This window comes from Pelodiscus sinensis, chromosome 19 (genome assembly GCF_049634645.1).
Source record: "Pelodiscus sinensis isolate JC-2024 chromosome 19, ASM4963464v1, whole genome shotgun sequence".
In the NCBI taxonomy this organism is placed as follows: Eukaryota; Metazoa; Chordata; order Testudines; family Trionychidae; genus Pelodiscus; species Pelodiscus sinensis.
In genome coordinates, this window is record NC_134729.1 from 12,256,910 (window position 1) to 12,273,770 (window position 16,861).

The 16,861-nt window shown below is 52.4% G+C and overlaps 1 protein-coding gene and 1 long non-coding RNA gene across 2 annotated transcripts; both read right to left on the reverse strand.

Annotated features, from left to right (window-relative positions):
* Positions 1–4,566: 4,566 nt before the first annotated feature.
* On the reverse strand, positions 4,567–11,013 carry TNFSF9 (TNF superfamily member 9). Its single transcript, XM_075902308.1, has 3 exons — positions 10,726–11,013; positions 9,728–9,758; positions 4,567–8,408 (listed from the first exon to the last, which is right to left on the reverse strand). Exons 1-3 carry the CDS (start codon positions 10,939–10,941, stop codon positions 7,969–7,971), a joined length of 687 nt encoding a protein of 228 aa, XP_075758423.1. The 5' UTR covers positions 10,942–11,013; the 3' UTR covers positions 4,567–7,968.
* Positions 11,014–13,006: 1,993 nt separating this feature from the next.
* On the reverse strand, positions 13,007–16,409 carry LOC142819067 (uncharacterized). The gene is made up of 3 exons (XR_012896769.1): positions 16,347–16,409; positions 14,485–14,684; positions 13,007–13,762 (listed from the first exon to the last, which is right to left on the reverse strand). It is a non-coding gene; the product is annotated as an uncharacterized LOC142819067 (long non-coding RNA).
* Positions 16,410–16,861: the final 452 nt, after the last annotated feature.

Sequence of the window (16,861 nt, forward strand, 5' to 3'; positions counted from 1 at the left end):
GGAGAGCAGGGCAGGAGCCCTGGCTACTCCTCTCCCAGCAGGGGGCACTGTGGGGAGCAGGGCAGGAGCCCTGGCTACTCCTCTCTCAGCAGGGGGCACTGTGAAGAGCAGGGCAGGAGCCCTGGCTACTCCTCTCCCAGCAGGGGGCACTGTGGGGAGCAGGGCAGGAGCCCTGGCTACTCCTCTCTCAGCAGGGGGCGCTGTGGAGAGCAGGGCAGGAGCCCTGGCTACTCCTCTCCCAGCAGGGGGCGCTGTGGGGAGCAGGGCAGGAGCCCTGGCTACTCCTCTCCCAGCAGGGGGCGCTGTGGGGAGCAGGGCAGGAGCCCTGGCTACTCCTCTCCCAGCAGGGGGCGCTGTGGGGAGCAGGGCAGGAGCCCTGGCTACTCCTCTCCCAGCAGGGGGCACTGTGGGGAGCAGGGCAGGAGCCCTGGCTACTCCTCTCCCAGCAGGGGGCGCTGTGGGGAGCAGGGGAGGAACCTCCTGGCTAATCCTCTGCCAGCAGAAGAGGGCTGCCCCGCCTGCCTCAGTGCTGCCGGCAGAAGAATAACTAATCTCATTGCTCATCTGCCATTTATTGCGTGTTTATCACCTGCCCCGCTGACCCAGAGTTACTGTCCGTCCTGGAAATGCAGAAGGGAAGTGTGCGGTTCCCCCCAGAGCTGCCTCCTCCCCTCCCCACTGAACTGTTGATTTTAATTTTTTTCTCCCCCTCCCGCCCCCAGCAGAAACATAGGCATGAAAAGGGGGTACAACTAGATGTGAAGGGAAAAAAGAAAAAAAAACCCTAAAAAGCTATTTTTGTTTATTATTTCAGATTCCCTCTCCTGCACACACCTAAAAGAAAGGGGGAAATTCCAAACTGTATTTTAAAACACCCCCCACTTTTTAAAGGTGAGCTGTCGGAACCATTCCTGACCCTTGGTCTCCTTTCCCAGCCTCTAAGCCACTCCCCTCTCTGGCTGCACCGCTGGGATATGGTTTTTGGACTGAGCTCCTAGGCTACGTCTAGACTGGCGTGATTTTCCAGAAATGCTTTTAACGGAAAAGTTTTCTGTTAAAAGCATTTGCGGAAAAGCGCGTCTAGATTGGCACGGACGCTTTTCCACAAAAGCACTTTTTGCAGAAAAGCATCCGTGCCAATCTAGATGCGCTTTTCTGCGAAAAAAAAAACAACCCAATGGCCATTTTCGCGATCGGGGCTTTTTTGCGGAAAACAAATCTGAGCTGCCTACACTGGCCCTTTTGCGCAGGACTTTTGCCTGAACGGGAGCAGCACAGAATTTCCGCAAGAAGCACCGATTTCTTACAGTAGAAAGTCAGTGCTTTTGCGGAAATTCAAGCGGCCAGTGTAGACAGCTGGCACGTTTTTCCGGAAAAGCGGCTGATTTTCCGGAAAAACTGGCCAATCTAGACACAGCCCTAGAGTTTATTGAAGATGTGTCATGTGCTGTATCCTCAGTGGATTCCCTGGCCTACCCACCAGTAGATGTGGTGGGGAGTAGAAGGGAAACACAGCATCCTGCCAGGTCCATATGCATCAGACAACAGCAGCTGCTGGCAGGGGTTCAGGCAGACAGGAAAGCGTTGCGCAATGGTGAAGCGCTGCTGTCCAAAGTCCTTCCAGCTCATTGTCCTTAGTGCTCTACCAGCGCTAGATGCAAGAATGCATGCACGTCAACCCTCCCACGAGAGGTGGCATTGTGCCCTTTTGTAAATGGGGAAACTGAGGCACAGACATGTTTCCTTTACAACCCAGCATTTTGCTTCTACACTATCACCCCCAGCCAGCAGGCCTGCCCCAGCAGAGGGTGCTGTAGGGCTTGCTTCTACACCACAGCACCCCCTGTTGGCAAGGGACAGAACTTAAGTAGCTGGGAACCCCCTCCAGCAAGGACTCCCCTCTGACCCCTTGTTAAGGACAGGACTAGAGTAGCTGGGAGCTCTCCAGGCAGAAAGTGCTCCTGCTGTGTGCCCGACACAAGGGTATCAAGTCACAGGGAAGCAGAAACAACCCTGACCTGAAGCAGAATTCCCCTCTAATTAGGCAGCAGCAGTAGTAGGTTGTTTACCACTCTGGCACTAGACAGCAGCCTTATTCCCAGCCTGCTGAGGTCCAGACTTCCACTCATCCTGGAACTTCAGGGGAAGCGATGCTAAACCTTTCAGACTCTGCGTACTGTGCACTTCTGCCCCCATCTTTTACATCCCAGCCCCACATGGAGTGCCCTAGCAAATGCAAAACACCCCCCCCCCTCCCATCATGCCAGCTGATGCACAGACCCTCAGCAAGAGATGTGAAGAGCTTACTGGCCGAGTAGCCAAGGGGCGCTGTTGGTTTTCCCTATTCCACAGGTAGGGAAACTGAGGCACAGAACAGGCACGCAGCTTGCCCAAGGAAGTGACGGCAGCAGGCTTACAGCTCATCCCAACATATAAACCCCAAGATCATTAATCACCCAGGAAAGGGAAGGAGAAAACCCAGGGGCGAGCTGCCTAGCGGTAGAGCAGACATTGTCACCGCTGGGGATGTGGTTAGCATCGGGTAGGCTGCTGTGTAGACTTCCCTTGTTATTGTTTAGGAGGGAGCGAGGAGGTGATGCTGACGCAGAGACACACACAGAGGCCTCCGGCCTTGAACTCACGTCAGTTTCCAGCACAGAGGATGGAAGGAGATGCGTATCAGGTGCTGAGACCGCATTGCCTGCCTCCGACTCGCCCCCGCCAGGAAGGGAGCTCTCCTGAGATGGATCAGATGGGGGGCAGGCGTCAGGCTGGGGCTTACGGCCAGGTGAGGGGACAGATAGGCCAATGGGTGGCACAAAGCAGCCACTTCATGAGGGCCACTGACCATTTCCTGGCCCCTCCCTAGGGGACGGAGATCAAGGACTGGCTGGACCATAGAGGGACAAAGTTGCCCAGGAAAGCTGGCTGGACTAGCCTCAAAGTCGAATCAAGCCGTCTCCGTGATCCTCAACTTCAGTCAAAGGACTGACCCAGAGACAGGGTCTCTTAATGCAGCGTGAGATGGAGCCGCTCTTTAGATCCATGTCCCACTCCACATGGGGCTTAACCTTTCCAGAGCACACCCCTTCCGGAGCAGGCAGCTGCTCAAGGTAAGATGTTCACACCTGATCTTTCTGGGAGGCAGGGAGTGTCCTCTAGGGCCACATTGATGGGAGCTGGGATAAGAGCAGATTTCCAGACCGTAACTGAGGATGCATCTTGCGTTCTCCCCCCCCAGAGCCTCCTTGCTGCATAACCTCCTAGGACCAGCAAGTCTGGAAATTCACTCAGGTTTTAACAGAGGGCAAAACCGCCAGCAGGTTGGGGAAGTAGCTGAGGGGCAGGGCAGATTCTGCACCCTTACCCCGGAGCAATTTCAGCCCATGCTGGACTAAGTGCCGAGCGACTCCATGGAATGCAATAAAGTTGTTCCGATTGCCACGGAGACACCCAGAACAATTCTGGATCTTCTTTCAAAGCAGCAGCGTAGGAAGCCAAAGCAAAGCACCCACAGCTGGGTGGTGTGTTCCTACTGGTGGTGCACATCTGCACATGCCTCTGTGCACATAAAATGTATTTCACACATTGAGGGGAAAGATTAGATGGAGAACACTGGTGTCAACCAATCTGGTCAGCAACAGGCAATGAATTTAGCACCCACCATAGACTCAGACTTTAAGGTCAGAAGGGACCATTATGATCATCTAGTCTGACCCCCTGCACAGTGCAGGCCACAGAATCTCGCCCACCCCTCCTAGAATAATCCTCTCACCTATGTCTCAGATATGGAAGCCTTCAAATACTTTGAAGGCCCCAACATGCAGAGAGTCCTTCAGCTGTGATCTGTGCCCCATGCTACAGAGGAAGGCGAAAAACCTCCAGGGCCTCTGCCAATCTACCCTGGAGGAAAATTCCTTCCTGACCCCAAATATGGCGATCAGCTAAACCCTGAGCATGTGGGCAAGACTCACCAGCCAGACACCCAGAAAGTTCCCTATAGCAACTCCTATCATCCCTCCATTGACCTATTTCCAACTGATAATGAATGGTCAATTAGTTACCAAGATCATGTTATTTCATCCAACCATCCCCTTATCATAGAATCATAGAACTGGAAGAGACCTCAGAAGGTCGTCAAGTCCAGCCCCCCACTCTAGGCAGGACCAATCCCATCTAAATCAACCCGGCCAGGGCTTTGTCAAGCCGAGACTTAAACACCTCTAGGGATGGAGACTCCACTACTTCCCTAGGTAACGCATTCCAATGCTTCACTACCCTCCTAGTAAAATAGTTTTTCCTAATATCCAATCTGGACCTCTCCCACCACAACTTGAGACCATTGCTCCTTGTTCTGCCATCTGTCACTACTGAGAACAGCCTCTCTCCATCCTCTTTGGAACCTCCCTTCAGGAAGTTGAAGGCTGCTATCAAATCCCCTCTCACTCTTCGCTTCTGCAGACTAAACAGACCCAACTCCCTCAGCCTCTCCTCGTAGGTCATATGCTCCAGCCCCCTAATCATTTTGGTTGCCCTCCGCTGGACCCTCTCCAATGCTTCTGCTTCCTTTTTGTAGTGGGGGGCCCAGAACTGGACACAGTACTCCAGATGTGGCCTCACCAAAGCCGAATAAAGGGGAATAATGACATCTCTGGATCTGCTGGCAATGCTCCTCTTAATGCATCCTAATATGCCATTAGCCTTCTTGGCTACAAGGGCACCCTGTTGACTCATATCTAGCTTCTCATCCACTGTAACCCCCAGTCTCATCCACTGTAACCCCAACTAAAGCCTCTTCTTAAGTCCTAAGCTTGAATTCCATCAGGTTGGAAGTGTAAAAACAGAAGTACCAGTCAAAATTTTGGCCGTGACAAGTTTTCAAAGCCACTTAGCCTCCATCTCCCGAGGCCAATCCAGGCCTACTCATGGATGGCTTTAGTGAGTCCTTGACCTCTAGGGCCCAGCTGAATTTTGGCAGCACACAGGGATAGCGGAGAACGCTTGGGTTAGACAGCTTGACTTTTTCCCCCAAGAAAGGAAAAACATCTGCTGGATAATTAACACGGAAAAGCAGATGCTGATTGGACTCAGCTTGCATTTCCTCTTCCCACACTACCCCTGGAAAGCCGAGCCCAAAGGAATCCGAGAAACCAGATTAAACAATACGCTGCAAATTCAGACATCTCTGTATAAATAGTTTATTATCGACAGACAAGTCCGTTTTAACTATTATATCAAAAATAAATAAGCCATTTAAAGTGCATACTAAGTATTACATATATATATATTCCCAAAGTGCTTTTATAAAAAAAAGTTAGAGCATATGTGACATAATACACCTGAGTCTTAGTTCTTCCAGCGCATTCAGTTCAGGTCTTATTAAATAAAATGAGAACAAGTTCTTTCCAGGCAGTGAACAAATGTCCTAAAAATCAGGGTCTCTGCTGATTAGGCTACATCTTTTCACATTCATTAGCATTAGAGAAAAGGGACACTCTGGATTAAGACACTACTCTTCTAAACTCACTCGTGAATGAGTTTAGCTTAATACTTGTGGATTAGCCCACCGACTGGAAATAAAGTGTATTGCTAATAAATACTGAAACTGAATTGTCATTTAAATATACCCCAATATGGAGGAAGAAAATACATGTATCTGAATGTCAGATAAGCTTCCACAGATGAGTGTGTACTATTCAAGCACACCCAAGTTTGGAACCACACCTGTGGTTTCTCTGATGGGTTCTGGAAAATATCAGTGCAACAGAACAGGAGTTTTCCATAGCTCCAGAAGTGCCTGCCAACGCCAGTTAATATGAGCTACTGAGTCTCATCTCCTTTAATTAAAAAAAAAAAAAAAAAGGAGATGAGGGTCCCAATATAGGAGCCTGCTCCCTTTCTATAGAATAGTACCTTGCTCTGAGTAACGCTACCACAGGGATAAAATCGAGCAATTAGTAAATGCAGTTTCATGCCAATCATTTGATTTCATTGTAGTTTTCTTTATCCAGGTTGACCAGTCCCAAGCATTTAAAAAAAAAAAGTCCGAAGTCAGAAAATCATGACCGTGGCGGAAAAATAATCAGGCGATATAAGTAGGCAATCAATAAAAATTGGCACTCTTCATATTTGCTTTCTGAATGTCGCACCTTTGTGGCCACTTTTCCCCCAGCATTTCTGCACAAATGAAGGCTAGGATTTTTTTAAATGATTCCTGAGAGTGATGCATTCAGATGATGCACCAGCCTGGGACTTTAAGAAAAGGCTGAAATCTCAGGACTCGTGATAAAGTCAGAACTGTGGCCAACTTCCGTGTCTATTTTTAAAGCCATTTAGAGAGGCTTAAATTAGTAATCATACCCCATTTAGAGAATTCAAGGCGACTCCTGGGAAAGCCGGCCTGACACCCTCTGCCCTAGAGACAATTCGGGAGGAAAAACTTTAAATAATCCTTTACATGCTGGTCCCACGTCACTCAGATCGTACAGTGGAAACCAGCTAGTCAATTTCCACCCCGAGTTAACACCACTGCCAGGAAATGGAAATTGACTAGATCGTGTGCTCTTAAGACCCAATTTTAGGAGCATCACAGAAGGGTGTTTGCCTTCTAAACAAACTCTTTTCAATTACGTTCCCAACAGACACATTTTCATAAGCCTATTTATAGCAGTAAGTTTGCAGGGAGGGCCACCTGATCGCCAGACATGTAGAACTCAGAATATAAATTAGGCAAACACCTTCTTGTACCAGAGCTTTCTTAGGGCATCATGGCAACAAGCTCAGATAGATCTCAGACCCTCCTGCTCCAGAAGGACAAGCATCAGTCTGCTTCAACTAAAAGAGAATCCCCAATAACCTTCTGCAATATAGGGCCTATGACACACGAGCAGTTGCAATGCCAGACCAAAAAGGGCAATGCCTAAGCTGCATTGATCAGCATCATACATACACTAGTTGACATAAGACCAAATGGCTGGTATAATACCACAGGCAGTACTGATGGAACCAACTGACTTCTTCAGTCACATGAATTACAGAGGTTGAACCTCTCTAGTCCGGCAACATCCATGGTCCAGCATGATTTTAGTGAGCCAGATGTCCACTTACAGGTGTGGCCAAGTTTCCCACAGTTCCATAAAGGTGTTTTGTTTTTGACAGCCACCAGTCCTGGCTCTCCACGTTCCGTGCTGTTAGTTAGCTCTGATTTACTCAGAAACGTCTTTAAAGAGCTCAGCACGCAGTGGAAGCGTTGGTAACGCTGCTAGACAGCACAGACTTCTTCTGTTGAGCAAGTTCCCTGGGTCAGTACCCGTCAGGTCCTGAGCGTGCCGGACGAGAGAGGTCCAACTGTGCTGTACCAATACTGAGATTGCCACTTGTCCTTGTCAACATTGAGAGTGACCGGCACCCACAGAAAAAGTAGCACCATTCACTCGAACTCCAAGTGACTTACAATAAATTATAGAATGATAAACACGTAATAAATATCACCAATCGCTAAAACCAGACGCCCGCTTCCCCCGGCAGTTCTTTGGGGTTACACGTGCACCTCACGGCCTTCCTCCTTCTGTTTCAGTCCTGCTTTGGATGACAACCGGCAGTACCATAAGAACAGCCAGACTGGGTCAGACCAACAGTCCAACTAGCCCAGAGTCCTGTCTGCCAACAGTGGCCAACACCAGATGCCCCAGAGGGAGGGAACACACGTGATCCCTCCCCTGTCCCCCATTTCCAGACAAACAGCGGCTAGGGACAGCACCCCTACCCATCCCGGCTAATAGCCCCCTCTAAATGGATCTGTGCTGTGCTCCAACTAGCACCACACCACGCTCTCTCCTACCATCCGCAGCGGATCGTTACCCTGGGAACTTTGATAGGGCAGGAATCTACCATCCACAACCGCTAGCGGAGAGTCCACGAGAACCGCAGGCGATATATTGACTCCACCGTAGAGGTCCTTGCTCCCAGCTATTGGGTTGCTGGCTCAGCAGAAGTAGGTAGCTTAAAGAGGCCAAAGAAGTTTTTGTTGGTGATTTCGTCCAGCTGCCAGGCATCATCTGGTCTAAAGATTTGCATCTGCACAAAGAGCTGGTCCCCTTGATTCAGAGGTCGCAAAACGGCCAAGAACTTGGACATGGTGTCTTCTGATTTGGAGGACAAGTCCAGGGAGAGGGTCAGAATTGGGCGGCTTGAGTCCGACATCTTGCGGACGGTCAGCGTGACGTTCTGGTGCTTGTCACACATACGCTCCGTGCATCTTACAGCGAGCTGGGCATAGATAAAATAAAGGCCCCCGACCTTCACCTCCAGCGTGTGCGAGTCATGGTGGTACTGGAAGTTGGAGCTGAAAACCACTCTGTCCACACCAGGTGAATAATGCCACTCCATTCGGCTGTTAGTGATGGCAACTGCACAAACAGGGTAGAAAAGGGAAGGCAGGTTAGTCATCTTAGAGGTGGGTAGTAAGACGGGGGGATGGAAATTACTCTGCCCCCAAGGCACTTTGCAAACACACTTTGTAGTGAGGCTGGACTGGGCAGCCCTTCCCGTCCCAGCTCTGCCTGCCCGCCCTGTGCCTCGGTTTCCCCCCCCGCAACATGGGGAGGAGGATCATGACCTTTGCAGAGCAGTGATGAAAAGGGCAGTAAAGCCATTCCCATCCCATTCCCATAGGCAGGAGAGATTGAGAGGTCGTAGGTTATAGCATAACCCCATAACTCTTCACTCCCAAGCCATGCTAGCGGCTGGAGTTCGGTTTGCATGCGCCCCGACCAACTTATTCAGAGCTGCAGCGCTCTCTGATCTATGGCTGTTGGCCAACTCCCTCCCCCCACCCCAATTTCTGTCTCCCCAGCTTTCAGTGAACCCTTAGGAGGCTTGGGTGTGGACAAAGGGGAACGTACAAAGCAGCAGGCCAAGACAGCCCCTCCCCAAGTTCTCATGGTTGGGTGAAAGAGGGTATCCGCACCATCTCCCCCAAAACTGCTCTACAGAAACCTGCTTTGCAGCTCCTTCACCCAGAGAAATCTCCAAGCACTCACAGCAGGATTCTGCCAGCCGTATGCTGCAGAATTACTTATGCCTGGTGCTGATGTGCCGCCACCTCTGGGGTGGTGTGGAGGAGAGAGCAAGGGTCACCTCCCTGAAGGAGGAACCCCTCAATACTGCTTGGACCGCCCCACCAACAGAGGGAGGAGCGGGGGAGGGGGAGGTCCTTTATCCAGCCGTAGGTCAGCAGGATAGAAACGGGTTGAATTTAGTTAAGACACTGACACAAGCAACCTGCTCCTATGCGGGATTTTTGCCAAAAGGCGCTTGGTAGCCAGGAATTTGGTTTGGCGCCGCCGCCAAACTGCTATGTAGCGCGGCACCAGAGGTTTGGGGTTGTGGCTTAGAGGCTAGCAAACCCCTCATTAAAGAAGCACAAGTTTAGCCAGATGGGAAATCTAGTAATTATGGGTCCAGCTTAGTTCTCCATTGCAGAAGAGAAAGATTTCTCTACTGTATAAACAGCATGAGCACTAAAGTGCCTTTTGATGCCAGATGGCATGGACCTGGGGCGGGGGGGGGAAAGAGAAATACCCTGCCCATTGGTGGATCGTAGTTACATCGGTTTGTGTATTAGCCTCCCAGTCCCTAAAGGTTTTTAGATCCCCAAGCTCCCGTTTCTCCCTTCAGGAAAGGAAAAGAAAAAGCAGTATTGAGGCCAAATAACTAAGATACTCACCATTCTTGGGTAAGAGCTGGGCACCAGTCTCCTGAAAAAGAGGGAAAGAGAGTGTTTTACAAAAGACGTGCTTCACAACGTGCAGGAGAACAGCTGTTTTTGGCAAGAGTCAGACAACCCCCTCCCCAAACACCTAAACGAAGAGGGCAGCATGGGCTAGAAGACTGCGGACCGTAGCCCAAGGGAGCCTAGGCTCACAGGCCGCGCATGCATGCTTTTGGGGAAGTGGAGATGCAGAACTTAGCAAAGCTGCCGGCGCGGAATGAAAAGGACTTTCCAGCGCCCAGAGGTCAAACCCCAGTGTATTTTGCAAAAACAGGCCCTGGGGTTTCTGGGCGGTCGTTCGCCAGTGACGCCCCAGGCTTGGTTTGTGGTTCTGCCCCACAGCAGAGGTTGGCTTCAATTTGGGTTGTAAGCAGCCAGCCCCGGTGGGTTAAACAGAGAGCACGCCTGGTCCGGTAGCCCGGCTCCGACCTGCTTAGCTTGCAGGAGCGGTGACAAAACTTGAAACAACTACGGGCAGCTGACAGAAGATTCAGGGCAGAAAGTGTCACCTCGCTAAGTCTTCAATTCTAGGGTACAGGGGATGAATCAGCTACCTCCCTGCCCTGCCCCCCTAGAAGCTCAACCCCTCAACTGTCCAGGACTACAGGGTAACAAGGAAACTGCTGTCCAAAGAGGAGGTGACTTGCTCAAGGCCATGCAGAACATCTGTGGCAGAGGTGGAATTTCAACACCCGTCTCCTGGCTCACTGGGCTACCCTGCCTCGGCACCCAGCTACAAACCATGCACCTGGGTATTTACCCTTGAAGTGTCGGGGTGTCCCACCTAGGGAGCCCCAGGAAAAGTGGCAGGTGGAAAGGGGAGAGGCTGTACCCCTGACCCTCTGCTTCCCAGGCTACTAAGGGCAATGTGGGGGGGCTGTCCTGGCCAGACCCCCCAGCTCCCAGGGACACAGGAGGCCCAGGCGCCGGGCACGCAGACGGGGTCCCCTTACCTCTCTCGCGCCGAGCAAGGCGTGGGGAGCCGGCGGGGCGCCCGGCGGCGAGGCCAGGCCCCCCCAGACCGAGAAGCAGGCGAATCCCGCGAGGGCTGCGCCCAGGGCGCACAGCGCGGCCAGCAGGCACCAGTCCAAGCTCCGGCAGGGGCAGGCGCGTCGGGAGCCGGCCGGGAGGAGGCTCTCGGGGTCCTGGCTGCGCTCTACGGCCGTCATGGGGGCAGGGCTCCGGGCAGCAATGAGCCGGCGGCGCCCGGCCCGCGGGCTTTATGGGCGCGCAACGGGGCGGGCCCGGGGGCGGCGCCGAGCCCCGGCCGGAGAATTTCCACTAACGCGCCGGGCAGGAAGGGAAAGAGCCGCGGAAGGGAACCCGCCGCCCGCCCGCTCATCATGGGGACAGCGGGGTGGGGCGGGGCGCAGGGGGGCGGGGAAGAGCGAAGAGGGGGCCAGAGGGAGATGGCTGGGGAGGGGGACATGGGTTGGGGAGGGGACATGGGGGAGGGGAAAGAGGGAGGGGGAGATGGGTTGGAGAGGGGACATGGGGGAGGGGCAAGAGGGAGGGGGAGATGGGTTGGGGAGGGGCACATGGGGGAGGGGCAAGAGGGAGGGGGAGATGGGTTGGGGAGGGGACATGGGGGAGGGGAAAGAGGGAGGGGGAGATGGGTTGGGGAGGGGACATGGGGGAGGGGCAAGAGGGAGGGGGAGATGGGTTGGGGAGGGGACATGGGGGAGGGGAAAGAGGGAGGGGGAGATGGGTTGGGGAGGGGCACATGGGGGAGGGGCAAGAGGGAGGGGGAGATGGGTTGGGGAGGGGACATGGGGGAGGGGAAAGAGGGAGGGGGAGATGGGTTGGGGAGGGGACATGGGGGAGGGGAAACAGGGAGGGGGAGATGGGTTGGGGAGGGGCACATGGGGGAGGGGAAACAGGGAGGGGGAGATGGGTTGGGGAGGGGCACATGGGGGAGGGGCAAGAGGGAGGGGGAGATGGGTTGGGGAGGGGACATGGGGGAGGGGAAAGAGGGAGGGGGAGATGGGTTGGGGAGGGGCACATGGGGGAGGAGAAGATGGCCTAGGATGTGGGGCTGGGCAAGTGGAAGGGGGAGACTGTCTGGGGAGGGGGAGGGGAGATGGGTTGGGGAGGGGGAAAGAGGGGGAGATGGCCAGGGAGGGGCAGATGGCCTAGGAAGGAGACACGGGAGGGGGCAGATGGCCTAGGATGTGGGGCTGGGCAAGTGGAAGGGGGAGACTGTCTGGGCAGGGGGAGGGGGTTGATCAGGAATGGGGGGAGTATGAGGGAGGCTGAACAGGGGCAGCTGCTGACCTTGCTTAGCCTTGGCCTGGGGTGCAGGGCCAGCTCCCAGCTCCTGCCTGGAGACCAGGTTGCCCTGGGGCTGGGAGGTGGCCGGGCAGCGCTGCCCTCAGCCTTGCGGTGCCTATCGCTTTAAGGATCCCACATCTCATTTTCAAAAGGGATTTAGACACTTCGGAGCCGAAGTCCTATTGACAGTTGATGGGATTTAGGCTCTTAAGTGTCTAAATCTCTTGGGGGGAAAAGACCTGGGCTCCTCAATCAGTTGGGCCCCACTGCAGTCCCAATTCATCCCCATGTTCCAAGGGGACTCCCTGGGGGGTGCTGGGGGGCAGGTGGGAAGAGAGGAACCTCCGGCAAAGGGGGCATCCTGAGGAGCGGGAGGAATTGGTTGGTGTGATGTGTGCTGGAGGGGGAGCGAGCGAGGAGAAATCGGCCCACATTCAGAAAGGGGAAATGAAGATTATCAGGAAATGCCCCTGCACAGAGAGAGAACACGTAACTGTTGATAGTGTGGGTGATTCAGAACATCAGGACAATATGCAGAGGGTTATGGGTGGAGCCGAAATCTGGGGGGGGGGGGGAGTGTACGTGACCTCACATGCCCCCTCCCCCCCACGGTATCACCTCTGCCCCTAAGGCACGCTCTGACTTTGGTGGTCCTGGGAGCCTTGTACTGTCAGTAAGTAACGTGGCTGCAGAGCAATATTGAGAGCTGTCTGCCCCAAATCAGAACGGGGGCCATGCCTGGGCCGCTAGATTGGGGGGCACATACAATCAAAGGAGTCTTCACTGCTCCTTCTGCCAGTTTGCACACTCCCCCCCTCCTCCTCACACTCCAGCTGACTACACAGTTCAAGAGAAGACCAAAGCAGACTGCAGGGCTCTCACCAAACTGGGCGACTGTGCAACAAATTGGCAAATGAATGTTAATGCTGATAATTGCAAAGTAACGCACATTGGAAAACAACATTCCAACAGCACGCACAAAATGATGGGGACTAAATTAGTTGTTACCACTCGAGAGAGACCTTGGAGTCACTGTGGAGAGTTCTTTGAAAACGCCCACGCAGGGTGCCGCGGCAGCCAAAAAAGCAAACAGCGTGTTAGGAGTCATTAAAAAAGGAAGAGCGAATAAGCCTTAGAATAACTGATTGCCGCTATAAATCCATGGGACACCCACAGCTTGAATCCTGTGTACAGATGTGCTCGCCTCATCTCAAAAAAAGGCATTGGAAAAGGTTCCGGAAAAGGGCAACAAAAATGAGTAGTGGTTTGGAACGGGAGCTTTAAAAGACTGGGACTTTTCAGCTTAGAAACGAGGAGACAAAGGGGGGATAGGATAGAGGTCTATAAAATCACGACTGATGTGGAGAAAGTGAATAAGGAAATGTTATTTACTTGTTCCCATAACGTAAGAACTAGGGGTCACCAAATGACATTAATAGGCAGCAGATTTAAAACAAACCAAAGGAAGTTTTTCTTCATACAGCGCAGTCAACCTGTGGAACTCCTTGCCAGAGGATGTTGTGAAGACTAGGACTTTAACGGGGTTCAAAAATGACCTAGATACATTCATGGAGGTTAGGTCCATCGATGGCTATTAGCCAGGATGGGTAGGAATGGTGTCCCTAGAATCTTTGTCAGAGGCTGGAAATGATTGACAGGAGAGGGATCATGTGATGATTCCTTGTTGTTCACTCCTTCTGGGGCATCTGGAATTTTCCGCTGTCGGCAGACAGGATACTGGGTTAGATGGACCTTTGGTCTGACCCAGTCTGGCTGTTCTTATGATCCCAGAGGCCTGGATTCTGACTCCCACGCTCTAAACACTAGACCCCCTACTTGCCTCCCAGAGCTGGCAATGGTACTGAGGAAGGCTGGCCCCGAGCCCCAGTTCCTTTCCAGATCCATAGGGCAGAGACTGCTGTAATCCTGCCTCCCAGGGCCTCCCTGCTCTAATCACTAGATTGCACTACCCCATAGAACTGGGACTAGAACCCCAGAGTCCTGGCTCCCAATCCCCACCACACTCCAGGCAGTGAGATCTGGGTCCCCTGAGCAGTGAAATTGACCTCCCCCTCCCATTTCTCACTCGAAACCCATCAGTGCGCAAAGGAGGCTGGGTGGGCCCGGCTGTCTGCAGTGACAGGCCGGGTTCTGATGTGTGCATGGAAAGCAGCAGCCCGTGTGGGGGAGCGGGGGTGTGAAGCGTGAAGCAGTATCTGGAGCCGAGCATCAGTGGAACCTTGCCAGGGCCCTTAACCATGAGGAAAGCATTTCGCATTCTGAGTCTGCCCATTCCAGCCTCCCAGATGCATCATTTCCCCCCCAGCTGGAAATTGGCGAGGGCTAGGACGGCCTTCTCACTCCTGGAAGGTTCTTTTGCAGGAGCTGGGGCGGGCAGGAGAACCCAGTGGTCAGTGTGAGACTTGCCGTACCCCCTTTACCTGGCTCAGAGAGGATTCAAGTTGGCTGGAGGCAGTGAAAAATTATTATTATATATTAGGTGTATTATGGTAGCAACTCAGCACCTTAGGCCCACACCAGGATCTCACTGCGTTGGGTTCCATTACTGCTGTTTATTTGGAGTATTACGGTAGTGCCTAGCCATCCCAGGCATGGACCAGAACGTCTCTTACGCTCAGTGCTGTACAGACACAGAACAAAAAGGAGGCCGAGATGCAGAAGGGAGCACGGCATACACACTCGGGCTATGTCTAGACTGGCATGATTTTCTGCAAATGCTTTTAACGGAAAAGTTTTCCGTTAAAAGCATTTTTGGAACAGAGCGTCTAGATTGGCACGGACGCTTTTCCGCAAAAAAGCCCCGATCGCCATTTTCACGATCAGGGCTTTTTTGCGCAAAACAAATCTGAGCTGTCTACACTTGCCCTTTTGCGCAAAAGTTTTGCGCAAAAGGACTTTTGCCCGAACGGGAGCAGCATAGTATTTCCGCAAGAAGCCCTGATTTCAGACAGTAGGAAGTCAGTGCTGTTGTAGAAATTCAAGTGGCCAGTGTAGACAGCTGGCAAGTTTTTCCGGAAAAGCAGCTTCTTTTGCGGAAAAACTAGCCACTCTAGACGCAGCCTGGGGGGTTGTGCAGGTGTATCGCTCTGGAGTGGCGGGGTGGAGAATTGGGCTGTTACGGTTGTGGCTCTCTTGTGATGAACAGCAGGCAAAGCCGAATCGAGTCGAGCTCTTGCAAAGTGATGGCTGAACTCCACAGTGGATTCCACCCTTGCGTTGGCCATGAGTGAATCTCATGGGGGTCCCCTGAAAATATCTTATCCAGCCTAGGTGCACCGCACCCTATTGGGGGACCCTCTACTTTTGGTTCCGCTGCCCGAGGGCGCTCATCAGTGTCAGATCCACGTCGCCATATGGCCGACTCGAGCGATAATTGGTGCTTTGCAGAAAGCCCCAGCTGCTGGAATCCTGTGACTAAGGGAGACTCTAAGCTTCCCTTTAAAAAATGCAAAGGACTTTTATTAATCAGTCTGGGCGTGGAGGCATGAAAGCCCACCCTGAGGACCACATGAAAGCCTCAGAAAGCAGAATGCAAATAAAAAAGCCCCCAAGGTGTCTTTTTAATTTAAAAAACCCCCAAATTTCATAAACTTTAAGCCAGTTGAATAGCTGGCTCTTGATTTTTGACTCTCTGGCTAGGATTGCCAGGTGTCCTGTATTGACCCAGACAGTCCAGTGTTTTTGCCTCCTGTCCAGTAAAAAAATTCAGAAAATACCAGACAGCTAAAATGTCCGATATTTTCTGATTTTTTTCCCATCCAGGAGGTGAAATCCCGGACTGTCCGGGTCAATACTGGACACCTAGCTCAGGGGAGCTGTCCATTCCAGAGCAGGGAGACAAGACGGTGGATGGCTGCCGGCAGCCTGTTAGGGCCAAAAAGCGTCAAAAGCATTTTTTAAAGGGGCAAAGCTGTTGTTGGGTTTTTTTTGTTTTGGTTTGGTTTGGTTTTTTTGGCTCCACAACTTTGGTTTCCCCCTTTTTTTTCTCAACAGAATTTTTTTCTCCCGGGTGTTCTTTTTTTGGGGGAGAAGGTGGTGTTCGGTATTTTTGGTTAAACTCTGGCTCAAAGTCTGAAGGGGTCTTTGGGGACTGGACAGTTACATAGCAGTGGAATCTAGCCAACCAGATGCTGAGGCCCAGACTTCCCAAGTTTGAAACCTGAGAAGCTCTGAGGAGCTGAGCCTAAATAGCTAGATTCAAGCCATGCCTCCCCCACGCAGAAAGGTTGAATTAAGATACACAACTCTAGCTCCGTTAACTACATAGCTGGAGTCAACGTACCTTAATTTGAGTTTTGTGAGGTCTCCATGGTGAGAGGTCCCCGTTGCCTTCCTTTACTTCTCCCGAGGAGCAGGAGTACTGGCAGGGGATCCCTCTGAGTTCACTTTAGCAGGTCTTCGCTAGACCCACTAAATCAAACTCCGGAAGATTGATCACGGCAGCATCGATCTTCCGTGTAGTGAAGATCTGGCCTCAGCAAGCCCCTTTAAGCCATGGGATTTTAAAGGAGCCATAAAGTGGGGGAGCAGTGACTCCCTTTGGGTGATCAGGAGTGCTGTCCCGGGGGGGGGGACGGGGAGGCACTAAGGCCTGGTCTACACTAGGATCTTAATCCAAATTAACCCCCCAAGTTCGAATTTGGAAGCAGCATGTCCACACTACCAAGCCCGTTACCCTGAACTCTGTACTCCTGCTTTTCAGGAGGAATAACACTAATGCCGAACTTGCAAGTCTGAAATAATGTTCGTGTGGATGCTCCGGTGCTGCTAATTCAAACTAATTGGCTTCCAGGAGGC